Source organism: Microtus oregoni, unplaced genomic scaffold (assembly GCF_018167655.1).
Source record: "Microtus oregoni isolate MIOR12 unplaced genomic scaffold, Mior012 000013F_ref0000133, whole genome shotgun sequence".
NCBI classification, from domain to species: domain Eukaryota; kingdom Metazoa; phylum Chordata; class Mammalia; order Rodentia; family Cricetidae; genus Microtus; species Microtus oregoni.
This window is the reverse complement of record NW_024543072.1, coordinates 42,412,993-42,432,217: the sequence shown is the minus strand read 5'-3', so window position 1 is coordinate 42,432,217 and position 19,225 is coordinate 42,412,993. Positions and strand designations below refer to the sequence as shown.

General features: G+C 46.3%; 1 protein-coding gene across 2 annotated transcripts; it reads left to right on the top strand.

The window, feature by feature from the left end:
• The first annotated feature begins 2,031 nt into the window (after positions 1 to 2,031).
• Positions 2,032 to 18,199, top strand: Nphs2 (NPHS2 stomatin family member, podocin). Of its 2 annotated transcripts, XM_041663079.1 has the most exons (8): positions 2,032 to 2,329; positions 4,223 to 4,326; positions 9,373 to 9,445; positions 11,324 to 11,406; positions 12,396 to 12,599; positions 15,514 to 15,569; positions 16,728 to 16,806; positions 17,921 to 18,199. In XM_041663079.1, exons 1-8 carry the CDS (start codon positions 2,032 to 2,034, stop codon positions 18,197 to 18,199), a joined length of 1,176 nt encoding a protein of 391 aa, XP_041519013.1. The 2 variants fall into 2 exon arrangements, with proteins under 2 accessions (XP_041519013.1, XP_041519014.1); XM_041663080.1 differs by lacking the exon at positions 12,396 to 12,599.
• Positions 18,200 to 19,225: the final 1,026 nt, after the last annotated feature.

Below are 19,225 nucleotides of genomic sequence, written 5' to 3'. Positions count from 1 at the left end.
ATCTACACCATCCCCATCCCAAAGCCTTGGATCACTACCCTGGACACTGCTGTTCTCCCAGAGTTGGTCAATCTGACATCTGAAAATTGAAAAAGTCAAATTTAACACACCTTCGTAGCTGCCAGGTCCCAAACGGTATTTGAACTTTTATCTGATGACAATAAATTCTGTTTATGTTCCATGAAATAATCTGGATGGATATATGTCCACCCCTTCTTTTCTTTGAAAGCACTAAATGGGAGTAAGTATAACACCTTACAATCTTTCTGGCTCTTTCAATTTGCACTCAAGTCAACAATGAGTTCCTCCTCCTTCTAGCTGCCCTATTTCTATAGACGTCAGTCTCACCAAAGAAGGAGTAAAGTATTCAAGTCTTATGACTATGTAGACTAGTGTCAACAAAGGCATGAGCAGCATTTTCAATTAAGAAGGAATCTGAAGGAAAAGACCAGCATCGTTGTAATCATAGAGGAGGCTGACCAACAATGCTCACTGCTGACTCTGCTCTGCCTCCCCAACTCCTCCACCTCCAGAATGCTAAGTTGGCCGTTTTATCAGGGACCATCATGCATTTTTTTCCAGATACTTTCACCCATTCGTTACCCCAGCCAACTAGAAAATAGGTGCTTATATTGCTTTCAAAGTGGACAAGAAATTCATAGTGCTTTTCTCTGTGAATCAAAGGCAACTTCAGAATTTTTCTCACTGTGCTGTTCTAGGCAGGAAGTAGTCAATGAGCCAGATTTTTGAAATATTTGCCCTCTCTTACAGCTCACAAGAATCATTGTCAAGGGTTGGATAGGTGTTAAGCAGTTAAGTGCATAGCTGTTGTCCCAGAGGACCCAGGTTCGATTCCAGGCATCCACATGGCAGTACAGAGTTGTCCATAACTTCTGTTCCAGGGGATCTATTGCCCTTTTCTGGCCTCTACAGGTGTCAGGCATACCCAAGGTACACAGACATACATGCAATCAAAACATCTGTACATAAAATAATTTTTGAAATATTTCAAAAAATTAGGGTCAGGGTTTAGTCTAATTTCAAGTTACTTGGTTACTAAATATTTATTGTATTCCCGTGGCTATCTGAAACACATGAAAAAACCCAATAGTTTTCAAGGTTAATTTATTTCAAGTTCTCATTACTGGAGTTTTTTTATTTGTTTATTTTGGTTTTTTGAGACAGAGTTTCTCTGTACAACCCTGGCTGTCCTGGAACTCACTCAGTAGACCAGGCTGACCTCGAACTTGAAGAGTCACCCGCCTCTGCCTCCTAAGTGCTGGGATTAAAGTGCAGCTACTAAAATTTTCTAAATAAAAGTTTTTAAGAGGAAAAAAGGCATGTGTGAAATCAATATCAAATACTAAATAAATGAACATTTCTATCAACACGGGCTAATTCTACTGGAGTAGAATTGTGAAGTTTGCATTAAAAGTTATTTATACACACTTCCGTTTCAGAGAGAAACAATGGAATACAAAGACATCTATAGCCCTGTCAAGTTCCCCAGAAAAAGGTAAGACAACTCCTGGTTTGCTACTAGAAGCTGTTTGGCCACTGAACTTTGAAACCCCCGAACTCCTGCCTTCAAGAAAGCATAGGAACAGAACCTAGGAGAGAAAAGAAAACCTTTGTAAACAGAAATTAAAGCAGACCCCCCCTAGTACCCCGTGTCCTATTTCACACCACTGTTAACCAGCAAAGCAGAACTACCTTCCCTTTCTAGTTCGCGGACCTGATCCTCGAAGCTGCCTGGTGCGGTGGCACCAGGGTTCTCCCACCCAGGTCCTCTGAGAGAATCCCGCCCTGTCTTGCGGATCCGCGAGCTCTGTCCAGACCTAAGGAACAGCTGTTGGGTTTAGTTGGGGGGGAGGGAGGACGATGGCCACCCCGGCCCCGCCCCTCGCCCCTCCCTCCCGACCCCACGGTTCTACTTAGGGTCCTGGGGTCGCTCCCTAGCGGCTCAGAAAGCTGAGGCTGCCGCTCTGCCAGCACCTGGCTCCGGGGCCGCGCCCGCCCTCCACGCTGAGAATGGACAGCAGGGCGCGGAGCTCTTCCAGAGAGGCCCACGGGCGAGGTGGCAGATCCTCTTCTAGGGAGGACAAGAGGGCGAAGACCGGGAGGGGCAGCGGAGGCCGCACGCGTCCGGATGCTGGGTCAGAGCGGCGGAGCTCCGGGCGGACCGGGACCCGGGGAGAACCCCGAGTCCCCGCCGCCGCCGCCGCCGCCGCCGCCGCCGCCACCGTAGTGGACGTGGACGAGGTTCGGGGCTCCGGTGAGGAGGGCACCGAAGTGGTGGCGCTGCTGGAGAGCGAGCGACCAGAGGAAGGTATGGAGGGCAGGTCCGACCAGAGGAAGGTGTGGAGAGAGAGAGAGAGAGAGAGAGAGAGAGAGAGAGAGAGAGAGAGAGAGATCAGACAAGTGGAGTGAGTTACCCCACTGTGGCAAAGTCAGACTGCGTCCAAGATTCCAGTGTGTGCGAAAAGAAAGGCGTGAGTTAAGGCGGTTACTCAGTGGCAGAGACCAAAGCGCATTAGTCGAAGTACAAATAGCAATATCAGCCAAATAGTTTGTCCCTTTTGCCCAATGGATGGGAGTTGGAAGAGAGAGTGATTCAGGGCTGGCCCAGTCAACATGCAAAGGAACCACGGTCATGGAAGGACCCGTGGACACAATGTGGAGGCTCTGAGCAACAACCGTGTGGCTCTTCTCATCCTCTCCCAGCCTCCCCCACTCTGCCCAGGCAGCAGAGCCCAAAGAACCAAACCTGAGTTTAAATTTCCGCCTAGCCCCTTGCCAGCGGTGTAACCGCAGAAAGAGCGTTCTCTGTCAGCCATGTGGCCACAATGTATGTTCATAGGGTAGATGAGAGAATAAAGTAAGTCCTCCAATGCACCTTGCACAATGTCAGCTAAAAGAGAACACCACCATATCATGGGGGGATAATGCAAAGAAAGGGGTCCTTTTCACCTCCGTGGGTGCCACAACTCTTAGGGAGAAATGTATCTATCTACTTCTAGTCCTTTTCATAGCAAATTTAAGAAAAAAAATTATACTCAAAGAATAGTGGATGTTTGACGAAATTAAGAAACAGCATGTTACATTGCCGTCTGCTGGCATGTGGAGATTTAATGTTTCTAGTTACCAGCAGTGTGATATATGCTGGATCATAGAAAACAACTATTTACGGAAGCCTCATGTAAATGGACCATGCGTGTACTTTTTGCCTGATAACCCTTTGGTCCTTAGAAGTTGTTGGCTTCAATGCTATAAAAAATGCAAATTAGTTTGTGCCAGACCACAGAAGGGAAGGGGGCGAGGGAGGGTGTCCTGTTTGTGGAGTCCTTTCTATGTGACAGGTGCACGCTGGGCGTTTTGTTTTTGAATTATTTAGTTTCATGCCATCACAGATGAGGGAAAATGCTTAGAGAAATTAAACAACTTGCTAGTATTGGGCAGAACTTTCTAGAAGAACAGAATCAATAGGAGAGGGTGTAGTGGGTTGGCTTACATGATGGTCCGGGTAATGCTAGAAAGGCAGAGAAACAGGTTCCCATTCCAGACAGTGGGACACCTTAACTGCCACTGAAAGCCCTGAAAGCCAGCCGTTCTCTGGAGAGTAAGAGCCCCAGTTCCATAAAACCTGTGAACAGACACAGACTGATATGCCAAATAGGTGGTTTCCAAGGACTAAGAAACACCCTACTCCAGTAAAGGGACTCTAATGGGAGAATTTCAGACACAAAGGCAGGCAGTGCCAGGAACTTCTAGACACTTCACCCAGCGAAACCTGAGACATGTCAAGCATGAGCAGGCATCTTTATGTGTGTGCCAGGCATGTCGGCTATAGCTCAGGAGCTGGCTCTGGTGGGATTGGAATTAATCGACATCCCATTGTATTGTGAGGGAATTGGGCTTTAAAGAGGTTCCGTGCTCTGCTTAAAGGTCATCAATGGACATGAAATGATGGAACCAACTGCCCCCGCCAGCCTCCTGACCCCCGAGACCCACTGCCTGTCCAGAAGTTTATCCCACCTTTTACAGCCCGCACAACCCATCACACAGACAGTACCCCAGCCCTGGGAACTCTGATCATTCTGATATCTGGCTCATACCAGTTTCTCCAGACATATCTCCAAACTGTTCCGACTCCAGTGCTAGCACTAGACTGATAAATACTGCTCAGTAAATATGGTGATGATTGATATCATTGTTTTCCTAGGTGTCAAGCCCTCTGGGTTCGGGGCCTGTGAGTGGCTGCTTGTCCTCGCCTCCCTGTTCTTCATCATCCTAACTTTCCCTTTCTCCATCTGGTTCTGCATAAAGGTGAGTGTTGACATGACCCAAGAGGTCTTCTGTTGTCTCTCATAGGCCAACTAGGCCACTCTCAGGGGTTGATGCCCTCCTACCTTCCAGAAGAGCGCTGCTTCTTTCAAAACCTGGCTCAGTGTAACTCTGAAGCTTCCTTCTTCTGTCGTGGCTAGGATAATATGTCAGCAAATCGAGTGTGCAAGTGTGTGCGTGTGTGTGTGTGTGTGTGTGTGTGTGTGTAAGGGTGACACATTTAGATAGAGATTATGTGTAATATATAATAGATTATAAATTATATAATATAATATATATATGTATGTATCCCTGTTAGCTTGAGAGATCCTTCAGAAGCTATATCTAGTTCATCCATGCTCAGTGATTAAAGAGCATCCCAGAACGTATCATGCACTCTGACCCCACAAAGAAACGACTCAGGCACCTTCTACAGATCAGGAGAGACAATTTCTTTGGTTCCCAGTGTTTTATTTACACTAATCTCAGAATTAAATGAAGACCTAGGTAGCTCAGAAAGCACTTGCTGAGGTGAATTAGAAGCTCGAGGCATTTAGAGAGAGAACAAGAATAGGCAGGGGAAGGCAGGCAGGTCTCTGTGGGTCCCAGGCCAGCCTGGTCTATAGAGTGAGTTTCAGGACAGCCAGAGCTGTCTTAATAAATAAATAAATAAAACTAGGGAGGGGACACCTTTGATGACAGTTTGACAGTTGGTTCAGAAGTGGGAGACCCGGACAGAAAGAACGCTAGACAGTGTGTGATGCAGCTCTCAGACAGCCACCACCCACTTGAAAGGGAACCCAAAGCAGAGTTTGCTTCCTGCCAATCATTTTTCTTTGTTGACTGGAGCTGCCAAGGAAGAGTGAGGCTGAGGCTGGACGCACAGTTGCAATTAGTGCTGGTGTTTGTCCTAGTCCTCACAGCTGTGCCTTTTCCAGCCCCTCCTCCCACTCTTCCCACTAGACTGCACTGAATTATAGCCCACAATTATTTTGGATCTATTTAAATTTTCGTGTGGTATTTAGTCTATTCTGTACTGATAGAATGTATTATGCTTGTTCATTCTAGGATGTTAAAAATTCAACTTGGGGGCTGCGGTGATAGATCAGTTGGTAAGGTGCTTGCTGAAGACTTGATATTGAGTCACAGAACCCACATAGAAAACAAACAAACAGATAAACATAGGGCATTGATGGGGCATGCCTTTTATCTCAGCACTTGGGAGGCAGAGGCAGGTGGATCTCTGTGAATTCAAGGCCAGCCTGGTCTACAGAGCAAGTTTCAAGACAGCCAGGGCTACACAAAGAAACCCTGTCTTGAAATAGCAACAAACAGACAAACAAACAAAAACCAGGCCTTGTAGTGCACTCTTGTAATTGTACCTAGCACCAGGAAGGTGTCTTAGTTGAGTTTTCTACTGTGATGAAACACCATGACCAAAAGCAACTTGGGGAGGAAAGGACTTACTCTCACTTAGGCTTCCATATCACAGTTTGTCTTGGAAGGCAGTCAGGATCCAGGAGGCAGGAGCTGATGCAGAGGCCATGGAGGGTGCTGCTTACTAGCTTGCTCCTCCTAACAAGGGATGGCACTGCCCACAGTGAGCTGCATCCTCTCCTATTAGTCATCAATCAAGAAAATGTACCACAGGCTTGTGCACAGGACAGTCTGGTAAGGTCATTTTCTCAGCTGAAGTTCCCTCTTGTCCAACAACTCTGGCTTATGTCAGGTTGATGTGAAACTACCAGCACATAAGATAAAGACAGGTCAGTCCCTGGGGCTCGACAGCTGACCAGCCTAGCTCTATGAGCTCCAGACTAATGAGAGACTCAAAAAACAAGGCAGATGGGATTGATAACAACAGCTAAGGCTTCCCATTGCCCTCTGGCCTCCACATCCACACTTGTTCACACACACACACACACACACACACACACACACCACTTGGTTGTAATATAAAATCTTTTTAAATGTTACTGGATTTAGGCTACTGGTCATTTGTTTGGGTTTTTGAATCTATATTTATAAGAGAGATGGTTGTGTAATTTTTTTGTGGTGTCTGTTATTTGCTTTCATGGAGCATAGTCATACTAGCCGCAGATAATATATTGCGATTTTCCTCAGTGTTCTGTATTTTGGAAGAATTTCTGAAGATTTGATAGTCGTTAGGAATCAAACCCAGACCTGAAGGTATGCCAGGAAAGTACTCTACCACCAACATATATCCCAGTCACAGTGTGATGTTTTGATATGCATATATATTTGAAAATATTACCACAATCACACTAACATGGGCATCCCTTTCAGTTAAGATTTTTGTGTGGCAAAACACTTCAGACCAGTTGATTCTCCTAGTAAATTTCAAATATAGTATTATACTATACAAATACAACAGAGTGGCCTGGCGGTGGTGGCGCACGCCTTTAATCCCAGCACTCGGGAGGCAGAGGCAGGCGGATCTTTGTGAGTTAGAGACCAGCTGGTCTACAGAGCTAGTTCCAGGACAGGCTCCAAAGCCACAGAGAAACCCTGTCTCGGAAAAAAAAAAAATACAACAGAGTAACCGTAGTCACTGTACCCTACAATAGATCCCAGGATGCATGCATCCCGCATAGTGGAACCTTTACCCCTTGCTTGACAGCTCCCGTTTCCCCATCCCCAGGTTCTGATAACTTCCATGTAAAAACAAAACTGTGCAGTATTTGACTTTTCCTGGTTCATTTCACTTAACACAATTGCCTCTCCTTTTCCTCTAAGGCTAAAGACCATTTCCCTGTGTGCCATCCCACGGTGTGTGAGTGTGTGTGTGAAGGGGGGGGACACACATGCCTCAGTGTACAGGTGGAGGGCAGAGGACACCCTCAGGCGTTCTCACCTTCCACATTGTTTACAACAGGTCTCTTGTTGTCTACATCAGGCTCGCTGGCCCACAGGCATCTCAGCTTTTTCTGTCTCTGCCTGCAGTCTCACTGTAGGAACACTTAGGTTACAGACATGCATTACCATGTCCAGCTCTACTTGGGTTCTAGGGATTCAAACTCAGATCCTGAGCTGGAGAGATGGCTCAGCAGTTAAGAGCACTGTCTGCTTTTCCTGAGGTCCTGAGTTCAATTCCCAGTAACCATACGGTGACACACAACCATCTGCAATAATGTCATGGTGGCCTCATTGAATAAATGGGAACTCCTGAGACTGAGAAGCTTCTGTAAAGCAAAGGACACTGTCACTAAGACAAAAAGGCAACCCACTGACTGGGAGAAGATCTTCACCAACCCCGTAGCAGACAAAGATCTGATCTCCAAAATATATAAAGAACTCAAGAAACTAGACCGTAAAAGGCTAATCAACCCAATTATAAAATGGGGCACTGAGCTGAACAGAGAATTCTCAACAGAAGAAGTTCAAATGGCCAAAAGACACTTAAGGTCATGCTCAACTTCCTTAGCGATCAGGGAAGTGCAAATCAAGACAACTTTAAGATACCATCTTAAATGGCTAAAATAAAAACACCAATGATAGCCTTTGCTGGAGAGGTTGTGGAGAAAGGGGTACACTCATCCATTGCTGGTGGGAATGCAAACTTGTGCAACCACTTTGGAAAGCAGTGTGGCGGTTTCTCAGGAAATTCGGGATCAACCTACACCTGGACCCAGCAATACCACTCTGGGGAGTATACCCAAAAGAGGCCTTATCATACAACAAAAGTATATGCTCTACTATGTTCATAGCAGCATTGTTTGTAATAGCCAGAACCTGGAAACAACCTAGATGCCCTTCAATGGAAGAATGGATGAAGAAAGTATGGAATATATACATATTAGAGTACTACTCAGCAGTAAAAAACAAGGACTTCTTGAATTTTGCATGCAAAATGGATGGAAATAGAAAACACTATCCTGAGTGAGGTAAGCCAGACTCAAAAAGAGGAGCATGGGATGTACTCACTCATATTTGGTTTCTAGCCATAAATAAAGGACATTGAGCCTATAATTAGTGATCCTAGAGAAGCTAAATAAGAAGGAGAACCCAAAGAAAAACATATAGGCATCGTCCTGAATATTAACCTTCATCAGGTGATGAAAGGAGACAGAGACAGAGACCCACATCAGAGCACCGGACAAAAATCTCAAGGTCCAAATCAGGAGCAGAAGGAGAGAGAGCATGAGCAAGGAACGCAGGACCGCGAGGGGTGCACCCACACACTGAGACAATGGGGATGTTCTATCGGGAACTCACCAAGGCCAGCTGGCCTGGGTCTGAAAAAGCCTGGGATAAAACCGGACTCGCTGAACATAGCAGACAATGAGGACTACTGAGAACTCAAGAACAATGGCAATGGGTTTTTGATCCTACTGCATGTACTGGCTTTGTGGGAGCCTAGGCAGTTTGGATGCCCACCTTACTAGACCTGGATGGAGGTGGGTGGTCCTAGGACTTCCCACAGGGCAGGGAACGAGGGAGGGGGACTTGATTGGGGGAGGGGGAGGGAAATGGGAGGCGGTGGCAGGGAAGAGACAGAAATCTTAAATAAATAAATAATGTCTGGTGCCCTCTTCTGGCCTTCAGACATACATGTAGACAGGACACTATATGTATAACAAATAAATGACTCTTTCAAACTCAGGTTCTTACTACAGTTGTACAGAAAATGCTTTACCCACTGGGCAGTCTCTCTAGCTCCTACCTGCCTACTGAGACAAGGTCTGTGTAACATTGGTTATAGACCATACAGGTGATCCTCTTGCCCTGCCTCCCCCTAGTGATGAGATATTAGGTATGAACTACCATGCCCAGCATTGTTCTTAGTTCTCAAAACAAAAGAATTATTTGAGGCAGGGTCTCATTATGTATTCCAGGCTGTCTTGGAACTCACTATGTAGACCAGGCTGGCCTCAAACTCACAGAGATCCACCTGCTTCTGCCTCTGCCGTGTGACACCACACCTGACTAACAAAAATTTCTGTAACCTAAAATCACTCCTATGCAAAGGGTCTTTTGAATCTTTTTTTTAAAAAATAAAGTATTTAAAAGTACTGCTTTTCCCTTTAGGTTGTACAAGAGTATGAAAGGGTAATTATATTCCGACTGGGACATCTGCTCCCTGGAAGAGCTAAAGGCCCTGGTAAGAATTACCCTCCATGATTTTTAAATTCTCATCCCACCCCAGGATTTGTTGATTTCTTTATTCTATACATAGTCATGATCCATATCTTAGATTACATGAAGTTATTTGAGTCATGAGATCTGTATTTCCAGTCTGTTCATTATAGGGCAGATTGTCATGAAATTCTCTGAGAAGCATTGCTAATAGGTAACAGGTTACCAGGAGAGGGCACGTGCAGCGAGCCCCACACCAGGGCTAGTCTAATTGGAACAGCAAGGCAACTACAGACCTGTGGCTAATGCTTGTTCCGAGTACGGTGTGTGTGTAAGTCAGAATCCAGTGACTTCTCAGAGAAAATCTGAGCTGGTTCTGAATTGGGGACTGAGGCAGATTAGATCTTGGAAGTCAAGCAAAATTCAGCATCTAGTAACAAATATGTCTTTAGCTGGTAAAAGAGACATATATTGAACCCTTCCATTGTTTTAGACTGAGCTCTGACTAGCAGTGACTAGAGGAATAAGGTGGTCTCTGATCTCTAGGACCTGAAAATCTAGAGGAGGTCCAACCTGGCAGGGGGGCATATCGCAAGAAGTATGGGTAGTCTGAGAAGTTTAGATTTGGAGATTCGAGACAGCTGAGAGGGCATAAGAAAGAACCAAGTCCCACTACACATATTCTGAGCGAGTCTGTGCTCTCAACCGCGCCTGCAAGAACAAGTTAAAAATGGAGAGCCATCCAGGAGACATGAATAGAGTTTCGGGATTCTCAGTATATAAGTCCACAGAAAACAGACCCAGACTCCAGCACTCCAGGGCACACCATCTTTCTATGGCCCTGGTTTTCAGGAACCTTCTCCGTTGGGGCAGCTGTTCGCCCATACACCCTGAGCACTGAGCGCTGCTACCACTTTCCACAAAGCTGGGGCTCTTGAAGGGTGCCTGTCTTAGTCACTGTTCTATTGCTGTGAAGAGACACCATGACCACGCAACCCTTATAAAAGAAAGCATTTAGTCAGGGGCTTGGTTCATTATCGTCGTGCTGGGGAGAGTGGCAGCATGCAGCAGATGCTGGAGCAGTAGCTGAGAGCTATATTCTGATCTGAGAGAGAGAGAGAGAGAGAGAGAGAGAGAGAGAGAGAGAGAGCGCCCAGGCCTGGCATGGACTTTTGAAACCTCAAGGTCCACCCCCAGCAACGTACTCCAACAAGGCCACACCTCCTAATCCTTCTAATCATTTCAAAAAGTGCCACTCCCTGGTGACTAAGCATTTGAATATATTAGCCTATGGGGGCCATTCTTATCCAATCCAAACCATCCAAGGGGCTTAGGAAACTTTCAGTTATCCAATCTACAGATACTGTGTATTGAATCTGTATACTGTCTGGCTGGCATGATATTGCTATTCTGAGATCCTGGGGTTCACATTTTCAGAAATAGCACAGAAGTTGTCAGATCCACGCTGAAGCGCTAGTACATAGTAAAACAATAGTACACAGCACCTACAAGGCTCCACTAAGGTTAATATTCATGAACATTAGGTCAATGTTCACGCGTACGACACTGTACTCACAGAGCTTGAGTCTAGAGGAGAGACAGTGTGCCAGAGATCCGGAAGGGTCCCTGTGATGTCCGAGTGACCAAGTGATCTAGTTTTCTGAAATAGTCTGTTTATACCTGATATGTTGAGCTTAGCTTTAATAATGTACCCTGCTTTTACTTTCAAAAGTGTCACAGTCGAATAATGAATTATACGACAATATTTAGTTATAGTGAGCTGCCCAGTGATCTCTGGGTAATGAGGGCTAAGAGGAGCAAAGCAGCCTGGCGCCAAAAAGACCGTCCCCAGCAGTCTTCACACTTGCCGTTCACCTGTTACTTTCCTCATGCCTTCTTGTAGGCCTGTTCTTTTATTTGCCTTGCCTGGACACCTACCACAAGGTTGACCTCCGTCTCCAGACCTTGGAGATACCTTTCCATGAGGTGAGCTGCACAGTATGCTTGCTTTTCTCATGACATGTCCATGGTCGACCGTCCAACTCAGTCCCTAGGCAGAGTAACTATGATCAAAGGTCGAAAGGGTAAGCAGAGATGCGGACTACATCAGAATCGGAAGCATCAGTATCAGAGTGTGTAGTCACCACAGGGAAAGGTGGTCAGCCCAGGAGCCTGGGAGCAGGAACTAGAGCAGGAGCCATGGAGGAATGCTGCTCACTGGCTTGGTCCTCCCAATCTGTTCTCTTTTCTTACACACCACAGGACCACCTTCCCGAGGTGGCACCACCCACAATGGGCTGAGCCCTCCCACATCAATCATCTCTCAAGAAAATGAACCACAGGCTTGCCCACAGGCCAGTCCTATGGAGGCATTTTCTCCATTAAGATTCCTTCTTCCCAGATGACCTCAGCGTGTGTCAGGTTGACATAAAAACCACTGAGCAGATGGGGCTTTTGATGGGAATCCCCAGCTTGTCCTCTGACGTCACCCCAATAAGTGTATGTGGGAGTCTTTCTGTCCTAGAACATGGCTCCCTTCCAGGAAACCCATTGGGCATCAGTCTAGGAAGGCCTTGACATAAAATCAATTGAATGTTTTCATATGAGAAAATTATCTTTGGTTTCTTCTTTTATAAAGGGATCTCTAACAAGATTTCTTTAAATTATGAGTTCTTTCATGTATTTCTTCTGAGCCTAGATTGTGTTCATGCTCTCCCCGCTCCTCTTCCTCCTCCCTCTTCTTCTTCCTCCCAGAGGCAAACATCATTAGGCCTGACTCTTTAGTGTACTTGATAAACCTTCATGCATTAAAAAAATGTCATTTTGAATAAAGAGTCAATTCTCCCACTACACTTTTGTTTTTCCCTACAATAGTCTTACTCCTGGAAAGGGCATTTTAAATGCACTTAGTTCCTGTCTCCCACACAGGAAGGAGTCCAGGAATCTGGCCTGCATTCCAACTTTCTTCTGCTTAGGTGGTAACCAAAGACATGTTCATAATGGAGCTAGATGCCGTCTGCTACTACCGCATGGAAAACGCCTCCCTTCTCCTGAGCAGTCTCGCTCATGTGCCCAAAGCCATCCAGTTCCTGGTGCAAACCACCATGAAGCGCCTCTTGGCACATCGGACCCTCACCGAAATTCTCCTGGAGAGGAAGAGCATTGCCCAAGATGTAAAGGTACCAAGATGAGTTTAATGATGAATTGATCATTTGCTGAGTTTGCCACGTGCAAGGCATTTGGCCATAGAAGATGTCCTGAGCAGTCAATGACATCATCAGTCTAGGTACAGATTCGCTTCCCTCCCTTCCCCAAGGCCACGCCCCAGTGGCCTTAAGCACAAGTGAAATTCCAGCATAGTACCAGGTATTGGAAGCAGCGATAGGCAGGAAGGGTAGGACTGGTGGAGATGGGCAGGATGGTTGATGACAATGTACTAAGATGAGCAGGCACAGTTCCCAGACGCTGAGTCTACCTAGGGAGATAAGCATAGTGTGCTCAAAGGTAAACAGTAGTAAATTCAAGGAATACTTTCGGAGTCCAGATATCACACACCCTTTCATGATTCGTTGCCAATTTGTTCATACAGAGGGGGGAATAAAAGTAAAAACTGCCACCAGACGGTGGTTAAAGGCACACACTTTTAATCCCAGCACTTGGGAGGCAGAGGCAGGCGGATCTCTGTGTGTTCGAGGCCAGCCTGGTCTACAAGAGCTAGTTCCAGGACAGGCTCTAAAGCTACAGAGAAACCCTGTCTCGAAAAATCAAAAATGGAAAAAAATAATAAAGTAAAAACTGCCAGTGGAGAGTTGGCTCAGTGGGTAAAGAGCTTGCTGTGCAAGCATGAGGTCCTGAATCTAGATCCCCAGAAGCCATGCAAAGAGTGGGCGTAGCAATATGGCCTGGCTCAAGAAGGCAGAGCCAGGGTGGGGGTGTGGTTCTCTAGCCAACTAGTCCAGCCAATTAATGTGTTTCCAGTTCAATGAGAGACCCTATCTCAGGAAATAAAGTGGAGAACAATAGAGAAAGACACTCAGTGTTGACCTAGGGCTGTCTTATTCACAAACATGGGCATGCGCGCGCGCACACACACACACACACACACACACCGCACACCAAAACGAAAAAGGAAAGTCCCTTATAAGCAGTCTTACTGAGTCCACAGGCAGCCAGCTCTACAGTCTTGTCCACAGCCAGGGTAGATGCCTCTATTACCATGACATGGTGGCAAGAGGTATTAAGACAGGCCAGAGAGATGACTCAGTGGTTAAGAGCACTGACTGCTCCTCCAGAGGACCCCAGGTTCAAGTTCCTGCACCCACATGGCAGCTAACATGGCATGTAACTCCAGTTCCAGGGGATCTGACACCCATGGAAAAACACCAATACAGAGAGAGAGAGATTAAGACAGGGAACAAAGCAGGGCTGCAGGCAGCTGGCTAGTCAGGTGACAATTACCACCAGGGACAAGTATTGAAGTCATGGAGACAACAAAATTGGATTGGGAGGTTGTAGGAAGAAAGATGTGAAATGAAGGAACCAGGAGAACCAAAGACACTGAAATGACTGCTTTATAGAACCTGGAAAAAACACGCAGTGTCCAGATGTCTGTCTTGTCCAGAGTGTCGCTAATAACTAGTATTCCTATCTTGAGGGAAAGTGAAGGAGCTGGAAAATACAGAGAAGCCGAAAGAGGTAAAAAGAGGTAAAGATGGGTGATACGCTCAGGAGCTCCGCCATTGACATCTGAGCCACTCTGCATGTCCCCCACTGTTCCCTTCAGTCTCTTTGTTCCTCTCTCTCCTCTGAAGGAGAAAGGCCAGGTGCTGAGATCCAAGCTCCGTTTTGTTGCAGCGAGTTGTAATTTAGGCATGTATATACCTGTCTCCACAGATTATGAATTCCGCGGACTTGCCACAGTGCAGAATATTGGGATGAATCGAGAACTGGCCCAACTGTTGTGGCCTCACTCCCCCCACACTTTCTCCACAGTCCAGCACCCCACCTGCATAGCGTTCGCCCATCCTGCAGCTTCCACTCCTCCGGCTTCCTCTCAGCTCTTTGCTCTGCCTGGAATTCCTACCTTCTCCCCCAGGACAAACCTTATTTGTTCCTTACGATGCCAGCTCATCTACGATGTATTTCTTCACATTTCTTATGCACACCTGCTTCCTCTAATTAGTTGGTCCTCTTAGGGTTTGCAGTGTACTGAGATTCCCACTAAGAAACGGTCGGAAGCTAAGTTTAAAACGAACATGACCCAATACGAAGGGCTGCAAACCCTGCCCCTCACCCATTTCAGACCCCAGTTCATTTTTTCTTAGCTACATTTCTAACTTCAGTCACAAGGGGCAGAAAGGACTAAGAAGTAGGGGGATGCTAATACCACCAGCACTGCGAAAGAGAAAGTACCCTAGAAATGTTAGCCGTTTGGCAGGCTCTGAGCCCAGACACGCTGGTTATTTAAGGAGTGAATTTAAAACAAACTGGAAAAAAAGATGTACTAGTTCCCTATCTGCGCATATGACAAATGTTCCCAAACCCAGTGGCTGGAAACAGCACAGCTTCCTGAACTCTTTCGTGGTTCTGAAGACCAGAGTACAGAATCAGCTTAAGTGGGCTTAAGTCCAGGCATCACCAGGCAATTTCCTTCTGGAGATTGAGACAGAATCCAATACTTTGCCTCTCTCGGCATCTAGATCCACCTGCGTTCCTCCTCTGCCCCTGCCTCCCGACATCACAGAGCACCAGCCCCGCCCCATCCCTTCATCACAACCCCTCTCTCAGATGAAGACACTTGTGATTATATCCTTCAAGGACCTTTGATCTAGTCACATCCTACAGTTCTCTTGGGTGGCAGTCATGGGCCCTAGTGACATGAATGTCTTTGAGAGCCATTATTCAGGTTCCTACATCGTCTTTAGATCCAGTGATTATTCAATAGCACTGTGCAAGTTAAATAACTCTGTCTCAGACGTGGTGACATTGGAAGCAGAGCCCTGTGAAAGCACCTGTTCTGAGCACAGCGGGGACAGGCTCTGATTTCCACCTGGGGAGCAGGTCTCACTGGTGTCTCAACTCTTCCCTCCACAGGTTGCCTTGGATTCAGTGACCTGTATTTGGGGCATCAAAGTGGAAAGAACTGAAATGTAGGTAGGAAAATAACCCAAAAGAACAGTATTTGAAAAACCATTTCAAACTCTGACCTGACATCTTATTGCCAAGATGAAATTGCTATGACCTCTGGGAGAACTGTATTGTAGTTTCTAATTACACACTGGGGTCTTTTCACATAAAACAATATTTAATCATGTTTTGGAATTAGCTTAGTGGTTTTAGTCCGAACTTCACATTTCCATCACCCCCGCAAACCCACAAGCAAGAACTCTCTAACCCCCTCACCTTAGCCCCCAGGTCTGCTTTGGTAGCCATGCCTGTTTCTGGATATCTCACAGAAATGGAATGACAGCATAGAGACTTTTGCATCTGCTTCCTTTCATTTGACATAACTTTTCAAGGTTCACCCATCAGTACTTCATTCTCTGTTATGCTCAAATAATATTCCACTTTATGATCATACAGAATTTTGTTTTTACATTCCTCCCCCAGCCACTTTGGGACTGTGATGGAAAGTGCTATAAGGAAATTTTACTTCTGTGTCTTTTATACTATATTAGAATTGTTCTTATTAGTTCATTCCTTCTCCTCAAAATCAATTTTCTTTGATAAACTTAGATGAATTTTTCTGGCTTTTGTTTTTAATTGTACGGCTCTTCCAGGTTGTTTTTCATTATTTGAATTTACATGAAATCTTAAGTGAGAAAGATGACGACAAATTGTGAGTAGAAACTATGCCCTGTGTAGCTCGAGCGTCATGGCCCCATGCAGCCTCCGCAGTGGCCGTACCTGTACTTGGCACAGACCCTGAATGTGTTCTTCCCTGCTTATCTTCCATGTCACAACTCTAGGGACAGCTCTATCTTCTCATCTAGAATTTACTATTCAGGGCTGGAGAGACGGCTTGGTGGTTTAGAGAATTGTCTGCTCTTCCAGAGGACCTGGGTTTGATTCTCAGCCCCCACCAGTCAGATCACAACTGTCTATACCTCCAGTTGCCCTCTCTGGCCTCCATGAGTGATAGGCATGCATGTGGTGCACAGACATACATGTAGGCAAAATACTACTACACATAAACTATGTCTTTAAATTTAAAAAAAAGTTGCTATTCGTGGAACAACAGTAGGAAAGTCTGTGAGAATACCCTGGTGCACGGTCAGGGCGCACACCTATGCTGTCTTCTTTTTCAGTAAGGATGTGAGGCTGCCAGCTGGTCTTCAGCACTCTCTGGCTGTGGAAGCTGAGGCTCAAAGACAGGCCAAAGTGCGGGTGAGCCGTTCCTGAGCACTCCATCCTCCCACCCCTGCCTCTGAAGAGCATCTTCAGATGAAGAGCAGACCCAGCGAAGGCCTGTTGGTGGAGAATGTCTCCCCTGCGCTCTCCCACATTGGTCTGGGAAATGAGCAGAATCTGACTGTAACCCAGCACTGTTAACAGAGTGTATACAGCACTGATCTTGCAGTATCTCAACCTCCCCCCAAATTTCCTGCTAACATGTCCCCCTCCTTTCCTTCCACCCTCTCTCCTTAAAATCTCCCCTTGCCGTCCTTCCTCTCTTGTGCTGGGATTGTCCCTGGATGGCCGAGGCCCCGTCACCCCTAGGATAAGGGAGGGATAAAAAAAGGCAGATTCCTTTCAACCAACTGAGTGCATGAAGAAAAAGACTCTAATCACATAGAAGAATCAATAACAAAAGACTCCAAGAGAGGGTGGGAAAGAGGAAGGAGGCCTTTTGGGGCACAATGGCATTTGGGTCTCTGAGCCAGTTACCAGTGCCTAACGTTTAGTGGCATCTGTGAGACAGGGTCCAAGAGCTTTCTCTTCTGAAATGTTTACCCATTCTTTTGTGACCGTGTTATAATTCCATGTCTGTCATCAGAACTCAGACCAACTTGTCCTCCATAAAACAAGCAAGATCCTCCTAAGTTTTCAACATTAACAATACCCTACACTTCATGTATCCTTGTCATGACCTGTAACAAAATCCACCTTCAATTTTGATTGCTAGTTTAATCTGTTCCCTCTCGTCACAATCCGGCAGAGAGAGACTGAGTCTAGTGCCCCAGTTTAACAGTGCCTGCCACAGAGATGTGTGGTACTTGCTTTTTGGGTCACACTCAATGGCAAGCACTTAAAACCCTCATGAGCCGGGCGGTGGTGGCGCACGCCTTTAATCCCAGCACTCGGGAGGCAGAGGCAGGCGGATCTCTGTGAGTTCGAGACCAGCCTGGTCTACAAGAGCTAGTTCCAGGACAGGCTCCAAAACCACAGAGAAACCCTGTCTCGAAAAACCAAAAAAAAAAAAAAAACAAAAAAAAAAAAAAAAACCCTCATGAAATAAAGAGGCACAATCACGTTGCTTTTCTCTGTATATGTTCTGTAGATGATTGCTGCAGAAGGGGAAAGGGCTGCTTCGGAATCCCTGAGGATGGCGGCCGAGATTCTGTCAGGCACCCCAGCTGCTGCTCAGCTTCGATACCTGCACACTCTGCAGTCACTGTCCACAGAGAAGCCATCCACTGTGGTTCTGCCTCTACCGTTTGACATGCTAAACCTCCTGTCTTCCCCCAGCAACAGAACACAAGGGAGCATCAACTACCCAAGTTCTTCCAGACCTGTTGAACCACTAAACCCCAAAAAGAAGGACTCTCCTATGTTATAGGGGTGAATGGGCAAAACGCAATGTGAATCTGCCATAGAAAACCAAATCCCCGAGTGAAGCATTCAGTCCTTCCTGCCCTTGTTTGGTGGCCAAATAGAAGGTATTTCGTGTGTGTCACAAGATGGCCACGTGGATGAGAGCACAGTGAGATGGCAGTGGCTGAGAAGGCATCTAGCTCGTCGTCGTAATTACAGGAAGGAGACATAGACTTTCAATTGTCTGTGTGGTTCAAGTTTGATCTCTGAAGACCTAGTTCAGATATCTTCCCCTGAGTCTTACCTGTCCTGTCCCAGGCTCTCTGCATACCCCACAGCCCTTTCTGTGAGCCCCTGTCAATGTGCTCATCACACCGAGTGCTGAGCTCTGCTTCCAGTGCAGTTCTTCCCCCTTCCGGCACCCCTCAGAACTCCCACTCAGCCTGTGAAGCCTGCAATTCCAAACTCTCCCAGAAAACAGTCCAAAGGCATAAAAGCTCCTTGGTCCGGTCTGTCATGGCAACAGCCCTATTTCCTCAGTCCCAACTCTCTTCTAGTTTAATTTGTATTGATGATAAATATTCCAACAACAGAAACTTCAAGGAGAAATGGTTTCTTTTAGCTCATGAGTCCAGGTTACAGTCTGTCAGTAGGGAAATTAAGGCAGGAACCTGAAGCAGCTCCTAGTCATAGGTGGAGATGCAGGCAGGAACCTGAAGCAACTGGTCATATCCCACTCACATGCAGAAAGAAATGAGTACAGGATGCTTAGTTGCTTGAGTTCAGCTCCGTTTATCCACTCATCCAGTTCAGGGCTTCCCTCCTAGGGAATGGTGTCACCTGCTGCAGGCTGGGTCTTCCTACACTGATTAATGCCAGGGTCCAGCCTCTGCTTGGGTTCAGGACCTGAGGTGGGGAAGGGACATCAGCACAAGGAAAACTTCTGACCACCAGGTGGATTGCTCTCAAGTGGTCCAGAATAGCTCAGGCCATCTTTGTTTATACTTAAACAGAGTTTTTCTTACCTGGGTTACATGAACAGCTTTATTAT

Coding starts and splice junctions, on each gene's coding strand:
- Nphs2 (XM_041663079.1), top strand. CDS start 2,032: ATGGACAGCAGGGCGCGGAGCTCTTCCAGAGAGGCCCACGGGCGAGGT. Junction 2,330..4,222: donor GAGCGAGCGACCAGAGGAAG/GTATGGAGGGCA, acceptor TTGTTTTCCTAG/GTGTCAAGCCCTCTGGGTTC. Junction 15,570..16,727: donor AAAGTGGAAAGAACTGAAAT/GTAGGTAGGAAA, acceptor CTTCTTTTTCAG/TAAGGATGTGAGGCTGCCAG.